General features: G+C 31.5%; 1 protein-coding gene across 7 annotated transcripts; it reads left to right on the top strand.

Annotated features, from left to right (window-relative positions):
• Positions 1-713: 713 nt before the first annotated feature.
• Positions 714-19,109, top strand: LOC130903940 (band 7 protein AGAP004871). Of its 7 annotated transcripts, none has more exons than XM_057816342.1 (8): positions 714-917; positions 1,209-1,426; positions 3,971-4,077; positions 4,360-4,432; positions 4,649-4,731; positions 4,839-5,098; positions 6,361-6,541; positions 18,518-19,109. In XM_057816342.1, exons 2-8 carry the CDS (start codon positions 1,393-1,395, stop codon positions 18,629-18,631), a joined length of 852 nt encoding a protein of 283 aa, XP_057672325.1. In that variant the 5' UTR covers positions 714-917; positions 1,209-1,392; the 3' UTR covers positions 18,632-19,109. The 7 variants fall into 7 exon arrangements, with proteins under 7 accessions (XP_057672325.1, XP_057672328.1, XP_057672327.1 ...); XM_057816345.1 differs by having other exon boundaries at positions 14,321-19,109; XM_057816344.1 differs by having other exon boundaries at positions 716-917; positions 13,234-19,109.
• The last annotated feature ends 3,536 nt before the right edge of the window (positions 19,110-22,645 follow it).

Here is a 22,645-nt window from a genome sequence, read left to right as displayed (position 1 = left end):
ATTATTTCAGTTGTAAGTTTAGCCCAAAAAAAGTTCACTTTGATTTAATTAACACAAACAAGTGTAATTAGTGCCCCCTATTAGCATTGTTAAATTAGAGTGCAAATTATGATTCCTCATGCCAAAAAAACATAAAATTGCGCCAATTTTCAAAGATAAATTGTGAAAACATAAAAAATTATTGCGAAAATCAACATTTAAATTTAAACTTTGAACACCCCGTATCTTGGAAGCTAGCAATATTTGCATAAGGCATGTTGAGCAGGATCATCATATTTTGAGGTCTAGAATCTACAGTTCCGAGATTGGACATTCTTAATGAATCACCCTGTATATCGAGACCATTCTAAATTTAATGACAAAAAAAATATAAAACTTGAAAAAAATTGATGCGTTCATTTAACAGGTAATAGCAGTTCAAATTCAGAAATGTGCAAATAAAGTCTTGAGAATATTTTTCATGAAATTTAAAGAAATAGTTTTGCATCATCAATGCATATTAATAATACCGATCATCTTAGAATTGATTAATATGCTCTTTAAACGAGTAGTCTGCTGGCAAAAAAATTGTTTACGGATATTACAGTGGCGATCAGATACTTTAGTGGCTTTATGGCAATAATTCCCATACCTCCTATATAAATAATTAGGCATGTTTTGAATATGATACCTCTTGTTGCCATAGAATTGAATAGTATAAGACGCGCATTTGCGCCGTGTCACAATAAATGACGTGGCTAATTCCAGCTCAGTTCGAATCTCGGCACTACTAATTTATCTTCAAGAAATTTCTATTTGTGTCTACAACATCTAGTGAGACTAGTGTACTAACCGTTGAATAACTAACATAATTTTCTATTAAATTAGTTAAATTCGAAGTAACGTATTCTAATCTGGAATTACGGTCACACAACAAAGTAAGTTTGTGAAACTATTTTAGGTTTCAGCGTCATCGTTCTTTCTACGTATAAATATAAATGTCGTTTAAAAATAAAGAGAAAACTTTATTTGAGGTTGTTTCTAGGTTAACATTCCATATTGTTGAGAACATTTCTTTCTCGGAGTAATGTTTTGAATATGAACTTTTACATACAAATTTACATTAGGAATATTCGAAATACTTCAACATAGACATTCTTTCTAATATACCCTTACATTTTATCTAAACAAATATATTTTGTTCAATCAACTTGACCTTTTTTGGACAGGTTCTAAGAGCTAAAGTTAGAGTAGCACCAGTCATGTCTACGGCGATCAACAATGGACACAATACCAGTACAGAAGATTTTACCAAACATGTTTTTGGAGGTGAGTGTTTAGCTTCGATCTTATCATCGATTTCTTCTTATCATATATGAATTATACATTCTACAAAATAACTCAAAATAATATATGTACGATTTATTTGTTTCAGGAAATGCATCATGTGAGTATCTCTAATCTATCAAAAATTTAGCATATTGGGTGTACTACTATTGTTTATTTTTTCCTTAATACCTTTCCGACATTTTTTCCATTCTACTTTCAACGCAAACAATTTTCTGGATAAAGCTACCTACTAGAAGAATAGTGTTTAATTTTCAAGCCGGACAAACGCCCTTTGGAATTGTACATAATACAATAGTTTGTCTAAATGACATATTCCTGAATAATATAAAAGATTTATTTAATCCACTGCATTCAAAAAATGTGATAGGTTCATACATTATTCTGGCTATTCACCTCTTTCATATATACCCACATTAAAATCAAATTCTATGAACCATTCCTGAATGTGAGTTTCATTTGAGAATATTCAAAAATGTGATCTCGTTTATTTTCGCTCGAACGGCGAAAGAGTCCGATTGGTGTGCAAGTTGCTGGAACAACGATAGAGCTTTTGCAGCTTTCCCTATCCTGTTAGTATTGCCCTAGATACTATCCCAGTGAGAATCATGAGTTTTTATCCTCGTTCTTGACCTTCTAATCAAAGAGCCGAAACCTGAATACCAATATAAAGATGCACGAAGGTCAGTTCATTTATCTATATATTTTTCATTTTCAATTTAAAATATATACTTTTTCTGTACTATTTAAAAGAAAATATGATTTTTACGTCATTCATAAAGCGTATTTATGTTATGTTCGGATAGAGGTTTTCTCTATCCAATTTTTAATGTACAACATTTTTAAATATTTCTTGATATCATGTAATCATGCTTTTTGGGAAGATTTGTAAATATTGTCCAGTATAAATTTTGTTTTGGATGTCTATAATTACTTCTATTAAGTACTTTATTGAAAGTGAAGTTTTAAATCGTTTTATGAAAAAACAATATAATATACAAGTAAATTTAGGATTACACACAATTTTATATATAAATTAATAAATAAAAATGCAACTTGTATGTATTACACACAAAGCGGTTGGCTTCGAATGACTCAACCATATAAGTTTATGATTGGAAACTACGAGGCATATTTTTTAAGTAAGTACCGTTTTGCGGTCGGCGTTCCGCTCATGCGCGCGTCTTCATTGTGTACGTTGTTTACTGAGTGTTTAAGATGCCTCCGACAATCGTGAGTCCCGCCGATTGTGAAGTACGGGCTGTTATACGGTTTCTTAGTGCTGAAGGCGTAAAACCGATCGATATTCATCGTAAGATCTGTGAAGTTTACGGACAAAACATTATGAGTGATGGAATGGAAATGGGTGCGAGCATTTAAAGATGGCCGCATAAATGTTCATGATGAAGAACGTAGTGGGCGTCCTTCGGTCGTTAATGAAGATTTGGTGCAGAAAGTGGACGAAAAGGTGAAAGAAATCAGACAATAATCCAAGGAATGGCGACATTCATCATCACCCAAAATAGTGAAGTTTAAGCGAACAAAATCATGTGCACAGTTTTTTGGGACAGAAAAGGAGTATTGCTAGTGGAGCTTCAGCCTCGTAATGAGACAATCAACGCAGATTGAACAATCTGCGTCGTGCAATCCAGGACAAAAGATGTGGGAAATTGAGTAAGGGTATCGTTTTGTTGCATGACAATGCCCTTCCACATGTGGCTAATCGAACCAAAGATCTCATCAAATCTGTTCAATGGGAAACTCTAGATCATCCTCCCTACAGCCCTGATCTGGCGCCCAGCGACTACCATTTGTTCCTGCACTTGAAGAAACACCTGGACGGTCAGCGTCTTCAAGACGATAACGAAGTCAAAACAGTTGTGATACAAGAAGTCAGACGGCAGAATTTTATGAGGAGAGTATTCAAAAACTGGTGCCACGTTATGACAAGTCCCTCAATATTCACGGAAATTATGTAGAAAAGTAGATTAAGGTACAGGATTTCATGTAAAAATAAAATTATTGCGATATCTTTGCACTTCTTTTTTTAATTCCAAAACGGTACTTACTTTAAAAATATGCCTCGTACACGTTTCCTCGACTGAATATGCAGAAAATAAATATATGATGATGACTTGATTTAAATTAGGTATTATTAATCAATATTCGAATAACATATTTTCTATCATGACAATATTGAAAGTTGTGACAAGTACTATTTTTTATACAGTTTTAAAAAATGGTGATATCAATAGGATAGGAACATAATTACACTGAATGTTTGAACGGCGATTCGTTAAGAAAATGTGGAAATGATGGAAAAAAGTGATGTTCAGACTTCGATCTAGAAATACTCGACTTGATGGATCGCCCAATTGTTGGGAACAAATGTAATGTAAAATCAATTTACCAACAACACCATTAGGAATTTTTTCCTCATTATATCCAAAAGCAGTATTGATTCGACGTTTAACTTCACAGATGAAATTTTCCAAAAAAGTTTCCTATTTTTTCAACATATTGAGCTATAATTTCGCATTTTTTTCAAATTTATCATGCTTTCATATCCATTAGCTTTTCTAAATTTATCGAAAATGATATTTTTTGTTTCCATCTGTCTAAAAAATCATTTCTCTTTTTCCAGCCGAACAAATCGTAGAAGAATCCAAAACATGTGGTAAAATTTTAACAGTTTTGTCATGGATTATCGTAATACTTACCATGCCTTTTTCCCTCATGGTTTGTTTTAAGGTAAGACTAAATGGATTCAATTGAGATATATTTTAATATTATTATTATCTCTACTTATATTTTTCCTTTTCCATTTTTTTTCAATACTTTCGAGTAAATCGGATTATATTATAGTTAGTTATATCAAAAGGACATAAATAAACCCAGTAATCCGTAGAAACTTGATAAAAAAACACTTCCAGCAATATCTTACAAAATAAATTTTAATGTCGATTATCCAAAGCCCTATTCACCAGCATCTAACTAATCAACATATTTTTTTTGCCATTAAACTCTTTACAGGTGGTACAGGAATATGAACGGGCAGTGATATTTCGCTTGGGTCGTCTTCTCTCAGGTGGAGCTAAAGGCCCAGGTAAGTGATACTTTTCAATTTATAGTTTTTTCCCCATTCTGCAATAAATTCAGCTTAATCAAAAGAACAGTGAGAACATAATTATTTTATTAAAATTAATGATGAACTATTAAAGTTTTAATAACGAAGTACCCACTAAGACACAGTTTTGGAATTTAGAAAGTATAGAATTTTATACTTCTAATATATTTGTTGCAAAATCAATTTTGGTTTTAGGAATATTTTTTATTCTTCCATGCATCGATGCTTATGCCAGAGTTGACTTACGCACGAGAACATATGACATACCTCCTCAAGAGGTAACGTATTGTGTGGGTTATTAATATTTAGGTATTTATGTTTTCGTTTTCATTTTTGAAAACAATCTATATTGACAATATTGTCCAATTAAGTATATTTTTTATAGGTTTTAACAAAAGATAGCGTTACCGTTTCCGTTGACGCGGTGGTATATTACAGGGTTTCAAATGCCACGGTGTCGATTGCCAATGTCGAAAATGCTCACCATTCCACCAGATTACTGGCACAAACCACATTACGAAATATAATGGGCCAAAGACCGCTACATGAAATCCTTAGTGAACGTGAAAGTATTTCCCAGCATATGAAGGCTCTTCTAGACGAAGCAACCGACTCCTGGGGAATTAACGTTGAACGTGTCGAAATGTTAAGTAGACAAAATAACACTTTTCTTACCTATAATACATACTTCTAACTTGATAATTTACGAGGTTATTTTATGAACAATAATGTGATGGAATAAGCTATCTATTAAATAAAAAAATTATCAACTTGTCACAAAATTTGAGAAATCAATTATCTATTCATAAAATTATCCATAGTATAGACCAGGGATTGGGAAATTTTTTTCTTCGCGTGCTAATTTTTGCTAACGAAATATATGGCCGGCCAAGTAGCATTACATTATTTACTAAAATAGAAATATTGTTTTAATTTTTCTCAAAACACTAATTTATTGTGCAATATTAAAAAATAACATTTTTAATTGCAATTAATTGAACTCAAGTTAGCTGCGAAGTAAAAGGTTGAGGAGCGCTGGTCTTTGTGGGAATATGTGACATGTGGAACTGTTTTTGTTTCTGCATGACTTCATCATAAGCCGGCTCCATTTGTGATGCCCAATTGCTAACAATGAAAAAAGGAGGTCATCCGAAAGCCTATTACGAAGACCATTTTTCCTTAGTTTCATTATTGAAAACGTTTGTCCGCACAAATAGTTTTTACCAAACATAGCCATTATTTTCTGGGCGTGGGCAACTATATTTGGGTATTGTGTCCTAGATAAGGACTTATAAAATTCCAATTTGCTGGTGTTCAGAAATAGTTGCTTCAAATGGGTAGTGCGTTCGACGACAGACGCACCTACTCGAGCTTCATTTTCGGTTTTCGCTCATATCCCCGTCCGCGCTCGCACATGTTGTTTTATGTGCGACGTGCACTGCCATTACTGCCAATTGATAATATTGTAATTTCTGATAATAAAAAAAGCTGTACTTGATTTCTGTTTGATGGTCGCGGGCCGGAGACGGCCCGCGGGTCGTAGTTTCCCCATCCCTGGTATAGACTATAGACGGTATAGTTCATCATCCCGAATAACAACTAAAATTTCACCATAGAATATTATACACTTCAATAAATTCCATTTGAGGTCATTCGGTGTTGAGTGATTAATATTCCTGAAATTGATGTTTTCAACAAGTTATTATTTTAACGATGGCCCTTCAAATCATTGTAAGTTCAAAACAAGTTAGATAATTGACGGAATATTTCGAGGCTTTTGTTCAAAGTTAAATTAGTTTTGATTTCACCACACGAGAATTGTATTTTGTCAACTATAGGAACAATATAATATTCGAACGCGATGGAAATATTCTCATTCGTAATTATATTCTTCATCTTTTATACAGTAAAGATGTTCGTTTACCTGTACAATTGCAACGAGCTATGGCTGCAGAAGCAGAGGCAGCACGAGAAGCACGCGCTAAAGTAATTGCAGCTGAAGGAGAACAAAAAGCTTCTAGGGCTCTTCGAGAAGCATCAGAAGTTATCGGAGATTCTCCTGCAGCATTGCAACTGCGTTATCTTCAGGTAATTATTGATATTCGCATGTTTATAGTAGTACTTTTTGCTTTTTTGGATAGAGTTGTAGCAAATAAAGTAATTTTCATTCACATTTCATGTTTCAGTTTTTTGAGTTCAATATTTCAATTGTTATTATAAACAACTTGTGTAAAATAATTGGCATATTAAATTATATTATTTTGAAAAACATTTTATGAGGGTCTTTGTTACCCTCGTTTGAAAAACGGGCCTGTTTTTAATACTTTTGTTGGCGTTATTTTATGTTATTCCAGCAAACTCACCAAAACCTTTGAAGATATTTTATTATCATTATTTACTACCTATTTTTATAAAATACCCTTTATAAATTTTCAAAAGTAATAACTATAAAACCAAAATTTTTGTCCTTTTCACGTTTTTAGATATTGTTTATTCATATTAACAACTACATTTTGTTGGGAACAATTTTAAACTTTTGTTTAGCAAATAATATATTTTTGAAACATTTAAACTTTCTCAAAACTAACCTATTGTTCTCTGGAACACAATTACAATAACTTATGAACAATATATACATGTCTGATTATCATTTATTATCTGAATAATTCAAATATCGTCATTGTGATTTCTGCATTTTTCACTCAATCTAAACCTTTTCAAATTACCTGTAATCTGGATCACGGCATCAAACTTAAGTCACTTTAACCGATTAATAATGATTATTACTTTATAAAAACCATGTATGTACATTACATCAGCCGTGTATAAAGCTTGTAGATCTGTTTTCCAGATATATCATTTGTACACGTCACCAATGATAAGACGTCGCCCCAAAATTACATGGTTGTATGTTACATTTTATGAAAAATTCATTTATCAATGTAACAAGGTTCTACGTTTCATAAGCTTTCTTCTGCTACCCTTACATAGATAATAGCACGTATACAAACCTCTAAAATAACAAAATTACAAAGTTGTATGTTTTCAAACATTACGCTAGGGTTAACAGAGTTGTATGTTAAATATACAACTCTCAAGTTCTTAAGATAGAGTTTTAACGAAATTTTTTTGGTGTATGTTATAAAAAACAACTATGTAATATTCTCTCAGGCAGTTCAACTTTAATGTTATATCAAAACGTTTCATGTGTCGATGTGAGGAAGAAATTGGAAAATAAAATTAAAATTAAAGAAACAGAAGGTACAGTTTCTGAAGATGAAAGAAAAGAATATGAATTCCACATAACCGAAAAAGAGAGCATGAGGAATGAACGAAAAAACGATAGAGTAGGAGAAACAGCTGTTTTGTCTTTTGATCTACAGAACGTCCTCACGTGTCCAAAAGCTGATATTATAAACTTCTTTTATAGAAGTAAACTAAACGTTTATAATATGACCCATTTATAAATAGGAAAAAAAGTATATTGCCCAGTATGGCCGAATACTTTACAAGGAAGAGCTGAAAATGACATTGCAAGTTCATTTTATAAAATTCTAAATAAAGTCTTCACTGATCATCTTGAAATAACAAAGTTAGTGGTTTGGAGTGATAGATGCGTACCACAGAATGGAAACAGTTTTATCAGTTACGCAGTTGTTCAGATCATACAAACATACAAAAATGTGGTAAAAGTTACAATGGAATTTTCTATCCCTGGTCATTCTTGCATACAAGAAGTAGACGCAGTACACAGCTGCATAGAAAAGAGTTTACGGAAAATGGAATAGTACCAAATTCTAAAGTTTGCATGCTCCAATTTAATAAAGATCATGCCATAGTAAAATATAAAACTTCTTTCACCCAACAAGATTAGACCGTTGCTTACGTTCGACATTCCTTGCGTAAAAAGACAGAAATTACACAGAGATCCGAAAATTAAAAAATACGAAGGTATCTCTAGCTAAAGATAAAATAGATACTTTGCGCAGTATGATAAAATGGATGCCAGCTGTGGATATACACTATTATTTGTTCAACTTCTACAGCAAATGAAGAAAAAGAAAAAATAACAATTTTATAGTATTCTGTTACTCAATTAATTGTCTTATAGGAACCCTGTGTATGTTTAAAAACATAAACGTTTAAAAAATAAAGAGTAAAATTTATTTTGAAAATAATTTACAAGGGCTTTCGAATTTTTCTTATTTATACTAAATGTACTCGTACGTAAGCTATTTTTTAGTTTTTTTTACATTGATAAAGTAATTAATATTTTTGTTTTTTGGTAAGTAAAGTGTTTATTTGTGTTGTTGTTCAAAGGTGTATGACACGTTTATAAAATATAAACACATTATACAAGAATCTCAAAGTTGTATGTTTTCAAAAAAATATTATTTATTTCAAGCAACGAGAATACTTATAGAAAACTTTTACTTTAGTTCATTATGAAATATTCCAATACTAAAACTAATTAGAGTATAATCATTTTTTGACTTATATCTACAGTTTTGTGGGTTGCTGTATTTTAAAACTGCTTTTTCTCGAATCTACAATAATGTTATTTAGAACCCTGTAATTTTGGGGCGACGAAGTAACGATTATGGAATTTATTTTAATATTTGTCCAAATAAAAATTTTAAGGTATACATTTAAAATTTTGGCTTCAAAATATGTTGATTGATCTTCATTCTATTATATTTGTTTGTTTTGTCTGATTTTTTAAAAAGATCTCGAATCTCCATGTAGGTACACGAATTATTACATAGATCATCAACGGAGAAGAACATAAAAAATATATTTTTGTTCTCGGAAGAAACAATGTGTAACTAACATACTTTGTTAGTAATACTAAATTAGAATGCAAATGTATAAAACAAAAAACAATCTATTTAGAAAAATCTACTAAAACAAAACATTCTAAAGCGATTTTACATTTGTATGAGGCAAATCGTGCCGTATTATCATATTTTGAGGACTACTACATTGATTAGAAAAATCTTTTTTGCTTTAAATTGTTAGTATGTCCTTGACAGTATCAGTAGAAAAGCAAGTAATTCATCAAATACAATGCTATGAAATAACAATTCATGTGGGAAAAAGAATTTTCTCTCAAGCTGATACTACTGATAATTTCTATGTGGTCAACGACTGTTTCCATATTGATTTACTTTTTACTGTTGGAATAAAAGTAGTAATTTCGTGTAAAAGGATTAGAAATGTCCTGCAGTAAAGGGACGAGAAAAGTGTTTTCAATGTTTTGTGAACAGCACGTGCATTGCTACATTAAATTAACTGGGCCTTTGAATGTCTAATTAACATTTGGGTAATTTGTATCTTGAATTTAATATTATTCGAGTGAACAAACTACATTAATATAACAACGTTTGAATAACTTTGCCTTGTAACTCTGAAAAGTAGAAATTTTGAAGTGATTTTATAGCAAAAATTTTCAATGAAATATCAGTATTGTAACAATGTATTCAACTTTGTTTATGTAGAACGTCGCAAGACGTTATAAAAATACACTCAAATTTATTATTTTCGTATATTATCTATTCTAATTGATTACCGAGACATTTTCTGTTCTATTTTATTATAATTTACTGAAATAATTCCAATAATTATATTGAATAATCTATACGCTCACTAATGTTTAAATTCCTTATGTTCTTAGTACGGTCACAATTGATTTACTAATTTCCAATCTCCTACATCGATTGCTTGGATATAGCTTAATCTGTTTACTTTAGCTGACTGAAAATATTGATCACTAAAAGTTGTATGAATAATTGACGAGTTCGTTGTAATGAGAATGTTTTATGCATGATGCATGGAAATATCATTATCATCCATTCGAGCAGTAAATAAGTTTTACCTGTTCCAATGCTAAGATTAATTATGAAATATGAATGTAGTAGATTTTTAATCTTATAGATTGAAAAAATTGATGATTTCCATTCCGAGTCCGTTCAGGCGTTCTACCCAACCAATTTGCTTAATTTTTTTTTTTCAATGAAAGGTATTGATGCACAGATCAGCCATCAACCATCGGATTTCATCTAATTTTCATCATTCTCAAGTTATACTCAAATGCGATTTCCCCCTGTACATTACTTATGGGAGTTTTTCACATACACACGCTCTATCTTCAATATCTCAGGTTCTATTCAAGATAGAGACTTCGTTTTAGGTTAAGAACACTCGCTGAAACAATCTCTTTCTTTTGAGTTTTTGAACACTTAAATCGGTTGAGTTGGAGAGGAGCTAGGCGCGGACATTCAATGTGGAGTTATGGATTTTTGTAGGTTTTTGGCAATTTTTCTACATTCAAGGATCTATATCTCAGTTTTTAATACAGCTACAGAGTTCGTTTTGATTTAAGAACACTCACTGAAACACCTTCTTTCTTTTGAGTTTTTGAACACTTAAATCGGTTGAGTTGGAGAGGAGCTAGGCGCGGACATTCAATGTGGAGTTATGGATTTTTGTAGGTTTTTGGCAATTTTTCTACATTCAAAGATCTATATCTCAGTTTTTAATATAGCTACAGAGTTCGTTTTGGCTTAAGAACACTCGCTGAAACACCTTCTTTCTTTTGAGTTTTTGAACACTTAAATCGGTTGAGTTGGAGAGGAGCTAGGCGCGGACATTCAATGTGGAGTTATGGATTTTTGTAGGTTTTTGGCAATTTTTCTACATTCAAAGATCTATATCTCAGTTTTTAATATAGCTGCAGAGTTCGTTTTGGCTTAAGAACACTCGCTGAAACACCTTCTTTCTTTTGAGTTTTTGAACACTTAAATCGGTTGAGTTGGAGAGGAGCTAGGCGCGGACATTCAATGTGGAGTTATGGATTTTTGTAGGTTTTTGGCAATTTTTCTACATTCAAAGATCTATATCTCAGCTTCTAATATAGCTACAGAGTTCGTTCTTTTCTATTATAATGATTTCTGATACTTCTTGGATGGATTGGATGCGAGCGAAGCCGCGGGTAAAAGCTAGTATGAGTATATAGGATCTGCAAATTCACAGAATTATTTGCTATAAAATGATTTTAAGAAGTCTATTTCAAATAAATTTGATTTTGATCGAAAGTTCTGATATGCATGAGTAATAAATTTAGCTATTGCATGAAATTTTGTAGCTTAATTATTGTTATTGAAAAACTAGAAATGTCTATTTTGGATACCCCAATTTAATTGCATCATAACTTGTTAATATATCGGTTTTTTCTATGTTTACAAAAAAAATTTAATACAAGTCATTTCAACGTCCACACCGTCAATCCACATTTTAGAAACACTAACAGAACAGCGATTCTTAGGATGAGTAATTGTGATCCTCGAAAGACTTACAACTACTTAAATCATTGTATATCAATAAAAAATGCATTACAACATGATTTTAGTATAGAATGTATCTGTAACGTTAAGAAAAATAATGTTCATATCAATGAAGTAGCACTGCTACATGGTTACGATTATGAATTTTGTGTAACCATAATCAAAAGGTGCATGCAAACCACCTTAAGTAAGATGTTAGATGGTACAGTTAATGATCTCAATTGTGAATATTGGAGTGATACTTATCCTTTGAAAGTTAATGTTTATGAAAGTATTATCCGCATCATTATTATTCCACCATTATTTAATTTGAACCAACCAGAGTATTTAGATTTGTCTAAAAAACAATTAGCTCCTACGGTAATGAACGCAGTTGGTAACAATTTCAAGTCCTCTGGTCCTTTTAATTACTTTTGTGAAAAAAATAGGTTTCTATCAATTATTTTTCAGGTAACTGAATAATAAACGAAATTATAATTATGTGGTGTTGACGGTTGTATTTTGTGAATTCAGTAAATTCCGAAAAACTGAATTATATACAAGGATTACTGTTTAAACAATGTTATAGATATTTTGGTGTAACCGTGTACACTACAATTGTTTGAAAAAAACTTTTATGAAACATTTTTGTCGAAATCTCGAAATATCAATAATTACTTTATTCTTCATTATATAATCAAATAAAAATTAGTTTTATATTTTGATCTTTCCATAATTTTACAGATCAATTTAGAATATACATCGAAAAATTGCTCATCCATGAATATAACATTTAAATTATCTAATGTTGGATTAATTGAATAAACTACAGTGGTTCTTTGATTAACATATAAATTAGCAATTAGCGAACTATCCGTGACCTGACAAATACACAATGTTTCTCGTTAATTAGATCTACGTGTATCTATTTGTTGAATACCTATTAGAACTAGAGAATGAATAACGAATATTTAAATGCAACGTTTCATATATTTACAGTGAATTTACAAATGAATGAATAATATTTCTAAGTTTATTCAATTACAATGAATAAATTTTACCTAAAACGGTATATTCAAAAGGATGGCATAACATTGTTCTATTAACAAAGGTGTTTAAAATAGCATATGTAACTGTTTTAAACTATACCTGTAATTTAAAACTAGCAATTTATATTACAAAAACGGTAGTCGCCTTTATATATTACAACCTTTAATTGAAGTGAAATTATGCATTCTGTCCCACCCAATCTTAGGTTATACATCAAACTATTATAAACTATTATAAACAGTTTATTAAATATAATGGTAATATTATAATTAAGCGATTCTTATTTGTCAGGTCGCGTATTAGTTAAACGTTCTCACATTACATAAAAAATATGCGAAGATTAATTTCCGTTATCAAATCATTTATACTCACAATTAATATATATTAATATCTATTTTTTTCTATTAGACATTGAACACCATATCAACAGAGAAGAATTCAACCATTGTTTTTCCTCTGCCAATCGATATCATTTCGTACTTCGTGAAAGCTATGGATGCAAAACAGTAGATAATGTTCACTGAAAATATTTTTGTGAAGTTTTGAAAATTAATTACTATAATAATTCCTGCTTTCTTTTTCTCTACCGTAAATAAGGAACATTTAATATAAACTATTATATATCATTATTATTTGACACATAATGATAATTCAATACTCATAATTTACTAAAATAAACGAATTTATATAACTACGAAAAGTGTAGATTAAACATCTATGTTATCATTAAAATGAAGACTGTATAAACTCTACTGTATTACATAAATTTTGACAATAGGAATTAACAAGATGAATTGATTGTTTAGTACACACTTATTTAAAACGCAAATAAGAAAAGCTTCAAAACTTTCTTAAAATTTATATGATCAACTTACATCTGATACAAAGTTTTAAGGATTTTCTTGAGGCACAAATATAGCATAATTCCAAAACTTAACGACTTTTTAGATGTTGCTAATTTTCGACACAAATAAATCAATGTGTCTTGATATATACAAAGTGTCGTTTTTGTGAAAGGATCTTTTATAAAATTGAAATTAGAAATATGTTGTTACAAATACTGTCTGGCACTAATTATTCGATCTGCAAACTAATTTCAATGAACATGGTTTTAAAGAATTGTAGTTTATATAGAGAAATAATTATACACAATAGATATTATCACTTGCAGATCATAACTGGAATACGAAGCCATTCAAAATCGATATATTTTAGTACAGTAGTAGATGAAATGAAGTAGTATTTAAAAACATCAGGTCACGGATAGTAAATTACAATTAACAAAATGTAATACAACAAACAAAACTTTATGACCATTCTTCTTGAATATTATTACAATTTTTCTTAATTAGGTTTTTCTTTAATACAATTTCTCAAATTAATATCGAGCCTATGGGAGCTTATAAAACCATTTGATCATATCGTAAGAAATTGAATTTATTGCTTTATACCATTGTAATATTTTCTCCTATTAACTGGGAATTATTTCACGCAGACTTTGACGAAAATATGCACATCGAAAAGTTCAACTATAATCTATCCAATCCCAATCGATATGAGGCTGAAAAGTTCTGTAGAAAATTGAATGCGAACACAAATAACGAGGATTCCTAAAAGAACCAGGGTTTTCGTGGAAAGGAGGGGTTCTCAATGATGTAGGATAAAGTAAATAATTTTATGAATAGGTACAAAAGTGGCAATTCTTTATTAGGTATAAACCCAAAACACTCTCGATAATGTTGCTCCTCGTAATGTTATACCAAAAAAAAGCTTTTCATATATTTCTAAACAAAATGTTGTGTGCCAAAATAAAAAAAAAACGCGACTGGTGCAGATTTCTTCATGTTTAAGACTGTTTAAAGAACCTATCCATATCAAATCCAAATTTTTAATCGATACTAACTAAATGAAATCTACTTTGTAAACAAAAATTTAAGTAATATTGAAAATATCAGGAAAATATATATGTTACTAAGCTTAGACTTGAATAGACCTTAAGATAAGTAGACCTTAAATACGAAACAACATTTTCGTACTTTACTACACATTATATAAGGTAGTAGTCCATTAATGGCATTAAAGTAACCTAATATTTTCATAATATTCAAATGTTATGTTTCTTCATATGAATAGTGCCAAAAATTATATTATAGGAATTATTTGAACAGTATCTAAAATAATTTTTGAGGATAGTATTGGTAATGACATATTCTTTTTTTATATAAAAATTGGAAATTTTTGCCTTTTAAATAATACTTTAAGTAAGTTTCATAATATTGGGATAGTTCCTACTATTTCATGTAATTTCGATTATAATTCAAATATTTATAAGAGTATTTTATGGAAACTGGTCTATTTTTATATGTACCTTTTGTCCCGTACAATTTCGAATAAAAAATATTATTGTAGATTATTTCAATTCTCACGTTTTCTCACTACATTCGAATATTTACTGCACTAAGGTAAAATACATAAAAGTTTTGATGTTCTCGTCTAGACAAAATAATATTTTCGCCCAAACCAGTAGCATCTTTAATCTGTGATCTAAAATCAATATTCTGTGTGATTCAATTTTACCTTTTAAATTAGCAACTATAAAAAATAACATCGTCAAATGTACTACCGTAAAACGGGGTTACATTGAACATTTTCTTTAAATTTTGTTGAATAACTCTTTTACCTGTGGTTCAATTGAAACGAGGAAAATAACACTTATGGGTCACTATAGAACCAAGACTTTATGTACTTCAGATTATAAATTGAGCTATGGAGAGATAGCTCTAGAAAAGTTGCTGTTCAATATTACCCCGTGATCGGGATAACATTGAACAATGGTATAAATCGGATTCTACGTACCCACGGGTTTATTATTCGTTCAATATAACTCCGCCATTGAAACAAGCGGTAAAAATTAGTAGGGAGTCAGTTTATTTTACCATTTTTTTTCAATACCAAGGTGGTTATATTTGTTGACGAAATATATTTTTTTTTAAATTTTCTCTATTAAACATTAAAGTCCTCAATACAGTGTAATACAATCTTATTCTAGACTAAGCAAATTGGTAATTCAGAAGTAAAATAACAAAAGATAAGAGAAACGTATGAACGACAGTCTTTATAAATACTTTTAGCCCACAGCATACCCGTCGAATTACATCGAAAAAACCACTTTTCCGCGGCGGTCTTCAGCTGGAGTGGGCAGAAGTCTCTCAAAATCCGAGGGACTTACGATTGACACGTCGTCTATCTGAAAACAAAAACATTATATTTCGTTATAATGCATAAGGCCGACGAAAAATTTTAAAGTTTTCTTGGTTGCGAATCTCACAAGCACATAATCGTTAACGAATGCAGCCTCCGTCGGCTCTTTATTCTCTTCTTGAAGCACTTCATCACAAAATGTCTCATAATCAGATTCGTCCTGAAGCTCTATTTCTACGTCGGACTATCACTATCAAATTCCTTAGCAGACTTTTTCTCCATCCATCCAGAACTTTCTCCTATTTCAAAATCTTCTGGCCCGATGCTTTTACCCGGTGCAATGTTTATTTTCTTTTTTCTTTGAGTCCTTTTTTGTTCCTAATACCCTGTAGAAATTGTACAACTGTGTCGTTTAAACTGTTTTCGAAATTTTGGTTTATTTCAGTGTCGTCAGTACCAGGCAATTTCTTTAATATTTCATTTCTGTCTAAAGGGTATATACCCGTTCAACATTAACTTCTTTAAGAGTTTTGGAAACGCCTTCTTTGGAAGACCAGTTGTTCCTGTCGCTAGCTTATAATCACTGAGTATTATACGCCACTGTTTCTTTAGTGGTGCGAATACCGCAACATCGAGCGGTTGAGCTATATGCGTGGTATTCAGCGGTAAACATATGAATCGAACATTAATTTCGACCGACAGTCTGTTGAATTCCTCAGAGAAATGGCTCGCCAAGTTATCCCCGATCAATACTTTGACTCCTTCTTGATGTCTCGTGTGATAGAGAAAAACAGAAGTAAACCAATTTAAAAAGGTTGCATAATCAAATCATCCATTAGTTGTACGGTGGTATCTTGTTTTATCGGATCCTCCTTCCATCCATGTTGTCCAAAGGTTTTCTGCTTTGTGGACTACATACAGTGGCAGCAGAACTCCTGAAGCGCTTCCGCAAAACATCAAAGAAATATTTGATTTTGAGTGAGACAATAAACGTTCTGGGTATTTCACCCCTCTTTTAAAAAACCATTTTGTAGACCCAGGGTCATTGTCTCATCGAAATTGTATATGCAATCGGGGGAAACTCCGTCTAGACATTGTTCAAGGTTATCAAAATATGCATTGAAAAAACTTCTTTAGTGGTAGATGCTCTATTTTTCTGTTTCTTTTTAGAAAGCCTTTAATCCAGTCGATACCTGGCAAATTATTCTTAAACTACTTAACTGTCCTACCCATTTTGTCGAAATGGCTTTTCATAATATGTCGTACATCGTCGTGAGTCAAAGGAAAGCCCCACTCAAGAGCATATCAATCAGTAACTTTTCTTCGTCGTTGCTTTTGGGATCTTGTATATCTTCGACGCCTTGGAAAGTGACAAATTTTTTGTTTTGGTTTCGCGGATTGCTTGTTCCATAGTATCAGTGGTGTAATTTTTGTATGATCGACTACCCAACTTTCTAATGTAAACACGCATTTTAAAACGGGATTTTTGAACTTCACTATCTAATATTTCCTAACCTCCCATATATTTTCGACGCAGGCTAATGTTAGATGGATCGCGTACGATTTAAAACTAACGGCAGGAAACAATATTTACATAAATCACTCGCGATGTCGCCTAAACACGCTGATTCTTGCCGTTCAATGTTACCCAACTTTTCCAAAAAAATTACATATTTTTTTATTATTATGTAGTTAAAAATATTTCAGAACACAAATCATTTACTGTCTTATGTAGAATAAGGTTCAATGGATATATTTTGTAGAAGGCCGGTTGCAGACACAGAAACAAAGTTTTTCTCCTTAATTTTGAGAACCTGAAATGAAATTTCATAAGAATAGTCCAAGAAAAACGTATTTGCGATCCTTAAAAAAATACATCGGTCCCAAAAAACAATTTCAGGCCAACTTGTGGAAAAATATAATCTTTATTGTAAAATTGTTCAATATAACCCCGTTTTACGGTAACTAATTATTTTAATAACTTTCAACGATTCAGCTGGGATAAAATATATTTAAAATTTGTAACAAATATGTCATACATTACAATATTAGTCATTTTAGTCAACGAATTAACCTAACATAACTAATACCTTAAAATTTTGAACGGACACTGAAAACTAAAGTTGATTTTAAACTTCTATTTTGGCAAAACAAGAATAACAATTATATTTCGACATTTGTGATTGTATATTTAGTATATCTATCATTATCATATCATTGTTATTTTTCTTAGGTATTATTATTTTAAATTTTTGTTATACCTAAGAAATTGAACATATAACCAAGTTCATAGTTTTAGAATATGACTTGTTGTTATAAGTAGTGACCTGTTTTCGATTTGTGAAGCAACCTTGCATGTTTTCATTGTATTTTTCAATTTTGGTTTTTACATCAAATGTTTGTTATCTTAGGTAAACGAAATCATGCTTTTTGAATCCACTGATTGCTTTTTAAATCACGTATTCACATATATTACTTGTTAATTGTACAGACGCTGAACACTATATCAGCTGAGAAGAACTCAACTATAGTGTTTCCGTTGCCAGTCGATTTATTAACATATTTCGTTAGAGCCAAGGAAGCTGCTGGACAAAATGTAATTTAAAGTAATTTAAAAATTTCAATTTCTACCTTAATAATTATGAGATTTTATCAACGTGTAGAATAAGGAGGAAAACACACGATTTTTGGATAAATTTGAAATTAACATCAAAACATTTTAACGATTGTTTGTTTCTCTAAGCTTTCCACAACCAATAGTTTTTATATGACTGAAGTAAAAACATACATTGGCTTATTTTCTCAGTACTAAATATATTATTTTGAATTCGATTGTAAAAGTTCAGATACAAATTTCATTTTTTTTATGCCACCTAAATATAATTACAACAATAATCATATTTATTATATTACTGTAGACGTTAAGATATTTGAGCCACATAAAAACAAATGTTACGATATTTAATTAATGCCTACACTATCTAACAAAAAATTGAAACACTCGTAATATTCATTGGATATGAGTAATTTTGTTATTTATTATGTAAAATGTATTTTCTGAAATAAATGTTTGTGTTTTACAATTAGTTAGTTTGAATATACCTTTTACCACCGGCGTCGCGATGGGGGGCAGGGGGGCGCCTCCCCCCACTCGCAGTGGGCAGTTGGGAAAGTTGGAAATTTTTAGGCGAGTTGGGAAATTTAGGATAGGTAAAAAATTACTCGTGTAATCGTGTAACGATACACATCCACTATGTCCTTCTAGGTTTACTATTTTCTTCAATACTAATAAAATATGCTGAAAGAAAATTACATTGTGTCATGTCTAGTTTTTTGATAAATTCAATGCTTATTTTAATTTCCTCAATAGCATACTGATGTTTTCTAAATACGGTGTAAGAAATCCATAAGAAGTTAACCATACCCTTTACATAAATAAGTAAAATCTGACTATTATAAGGGGTTTTCCAATAAGAGGTGTTATTTTGATATTCAAAGAAAAATGCCATTTTTTGAGATAAATGATCGGATGTTTATTATGAAATTTTCCGTAACCAAATTGCAAAGCGGCTGCCCTATGTCCTCGATAGCCTCACGAATTCCATCTTTGAGGTCTTGAATCGATGCTGGACTGTTGGCGTAGACCTTATCTTTCACGTGGCCCCAAAGGAAAAACTCGCAAGGTGTTAAATCACAAGATCTCGGTGGCCAATTGTGATCATCTCTTCGAGAGATAACACGGTCCGGAAATTTTTTCCGTAAAAGATCGATGGTTTCGTTGCTTGTGTGGCACGTAGTACCGTCTTGTTGAAAGTAAACGTTGTCCAAATCAATACCATCCAATTCCGGCCATAAAAAATCATTAATCATCTCTCGATAGCGCAATCCATTCACCGTAACTGTTGCTTCAGCCTCATTTTCGAAAAAGTAAGGTCCAATGACACCGCCAGACCATAAACCGCACCAAACAGTCACGCGTTGAGGATGGAGAGGATTTTCAACAATAACTCTTGGGTTTTCCGAACCCCAGATTCGACAATTTTGTTTATTGACGTAATCACCAAGGTGGAAATAGGCCTCATCAGTTAAGATGATTTTTCGATGAAATTCCGGATCATTTTCATGCATTTCAAGGACCCAATCAGCAAAGACACGACGTTGTTGATGATCGGCCGGCTTGAGTTCTTGTGTTAACTGAACTTTATAGGCCTTAAGACCCAAGTCTTTATGCAAAATACGGTGTAATGACGTTTGTGGAATGACTAATTCCAAAGAACGACGAGGAATGGACAAACCTGGGTTTTCTTAAACACTTTGGGCTACAGCAGCAATATTCTCAATTGTTCTTGAGCGACGTGCACAGGTTTTATTCTTCACATCACTAACTTGTCCCAACAGCTCAAAATTTTCCACCAATTTCTGTATTGCGGTCCGAGAAGGTGCTTCACGTCGACCCAAAAATGTTTTAGTTTTACGAACCGTCTCTGCCAAACTTTCACCATTTTTATAGTGAATTTTAATAATTTCAATGCGTTGTTTAAGCGTGTATCCTTCCATTTTCATTAATGGCGTAGTTTCTACTTGTCAAATGTCAAAAAATGACATCTTCTAAAGTGACATTTACCGAAATAGCGGGCTGTTCAAAATAACACCTCTTATTGGAAAACCCTTTATCAGATTTATGCGAGATTGCTTTAGGTAGTTACTATCTTCTCTGAATTGCTTGATGAACGGATGAACCCATTGCCCATTCTGATACTTACAAGCCAAATTTATGTTTTTATACATATTTTTCGCTCTCTAATGTCTAATGATAAAGCTAAAAACACCTTATTTGATAACTTGGAATACGGTAAACTTATTCGGATGGTGTAAAGTCCATGCTAGCAGTTTTAAAGATAGCACTTAAATTTAAAACTGTTCTGAAATCTACCACGACTATTTGCAAACTAGTATTCACTACTGGCTATTCAACAGCATCCAATGAGAGAAAATTTAGTCAACTCAAGTTCGTAAAAAATGCCTACAGGACGACAATTTCCGAAGAAAGACTAAATTTTTTGATGCTGATGAAAAGCGAGAATGACTTGGTTAGATGATTCTAAAGGAAATGGCTGCAAGATGGGCCAAATTAAAAGAGAGACGCCTTGACATTAAAGTTTAATTTTAATTGACCTAGTCTTATGAAAATTGGATTCTCGGGTTTTTAGGCCGTCGTCGTTGGTTTACTTTAGTACTCGACTGTAAACCGAGTAACATTCAACATCTCTCTTGAAAATGCCAGGCACTGGACCAGGCGAAACTTCGATTACTACGTAAACCAACGACGGCGGCCTAAAAACCCGAGAATCCAAGTTTCGTAAGACGATGGCCGCGAAAGCCTTAAACAATTGACCTAATCTTGTATTTTAATATTTCTAAAATTAAATTTTATCAGACTCTTTTAATTAAACGTTATGTGTGAATTACACGTTTTGTTTCAATAACTCATATTCATACAAGAATTTAAACATCTTTATGAAAGTAACATGCTAGTTGGTAATTTTTTAAGAACCAGTTGGGAAAATTTACTTCTTCTAACCCCCCCCCTCCCCATTAAAATGCTCTCGCGACGCCGGTGCCTTTTACACTTTAACCAACATCATACAAGTTTGGAATCAATTCGCGCCTATCTATTTTCCTCAGTTTCCTAGTGATCAGCTGAGAGCATTTTAATAACAAAAAAATCGAAATAGAAGAAAACAACTTGCAGTTCTATTTCTGATAATTATGAAAGACAAGAAAATAAATTATATTTCCGCTTCGCAAAGTACACAAAGATCGTTTTACATATCCAAGGAACAATAACATTTCCGTTTTATATATTTACATCAAAGTTCAAATTGAAGTAAAAACTTCACTGTGCTCCTTAATATTTTATTAATTACTTTTACAACACAAACGACAAAGTTTGTTAATGTTGCGTATTTAAATATTTATATTTGCAATCAAACTTTAGAGCGAATTCAAACTTTTATCAGTTTATTATTCATAATTCGGTAACCGTGAATTAACATATTGCGCAGTAAAATAAACATTCTTATATTCGTGGACTTGAGGAAAAAGAACTGTATGATCCCAATATTTCACTTTATAACTATAACATATATAATTATTATATCTGACAAACTGGCACATATTTTGTTAATATCCGATAAAAATTCACAGTAATGATAAAAACAAAATTTGGGATACTTCTATTATTTGAGATTCCTGAGAAAATGAACGACTGACATGAGAAAAGGTTATTTGACTAGAGACATTTCTATTAGCCAATAAATTGAATCAAAATAACTTCTTATATATTTTACACTCGAAGAAATTTTCAGAAGATATATAAAGCATTTCAAATTTGAAACTTTGATACGACAAAAATAATTTCAGGGGGCGGATGTAATTTGGGCGCTAAAGGATTAATGTACTTTTTACAACATGTAAACTAGGCGCCAAGACCGAAGGGTCATTTTAATCATATGTGTATTTTGGGCGCTAACCGACTGAAGTACATGATTTATGAAATACAGTTATTTATTAAATCACCGACATTTATAATAAGATATATTTTTGTATTTTTAAATTT

This window comes from Diorhabda carinulata, chromosome 2 (assembly GCF_026250575.1).
Source record: "Diorhabda carinulata isolate Delta chromosome 2, icDioCari1.1, whole genome shotgun sequence".
Taxonomy (NCBI): Eukaryota; Metazoa; Arthropoda; class Insecta; order Coleoptera; family Chrysomelidae; genus Diorhabda; species Diorhabda carinulata.
The sequence above is the reverse complement of the archived record's forward strand: the minus strand, read 5'-3'. Positions and strand labels throughout refer to the sequence as shown.

Coding starts and splice junctions, on each gene's coding strand:
- LOC130903940 (XM_057816342.1), top strand. CDS start 1,393: ATGTACGATTTATTTGTTTCAGGAAATGCATCAT. Junction 1,427..3,970: donor TGTTTCAGGAAATGCATCAT/GTGAGTATCTCT, acceptor CTCTTTTTCCAG/CCGAACAAATCGTAGAAGAA. Junction 6,542..18,517: donor TGCAACTGCGTTATCTTCAG/GTAATTATTGAT, acceptor TTAATTGTACAG/ACGCTGAACACTATATCAGC.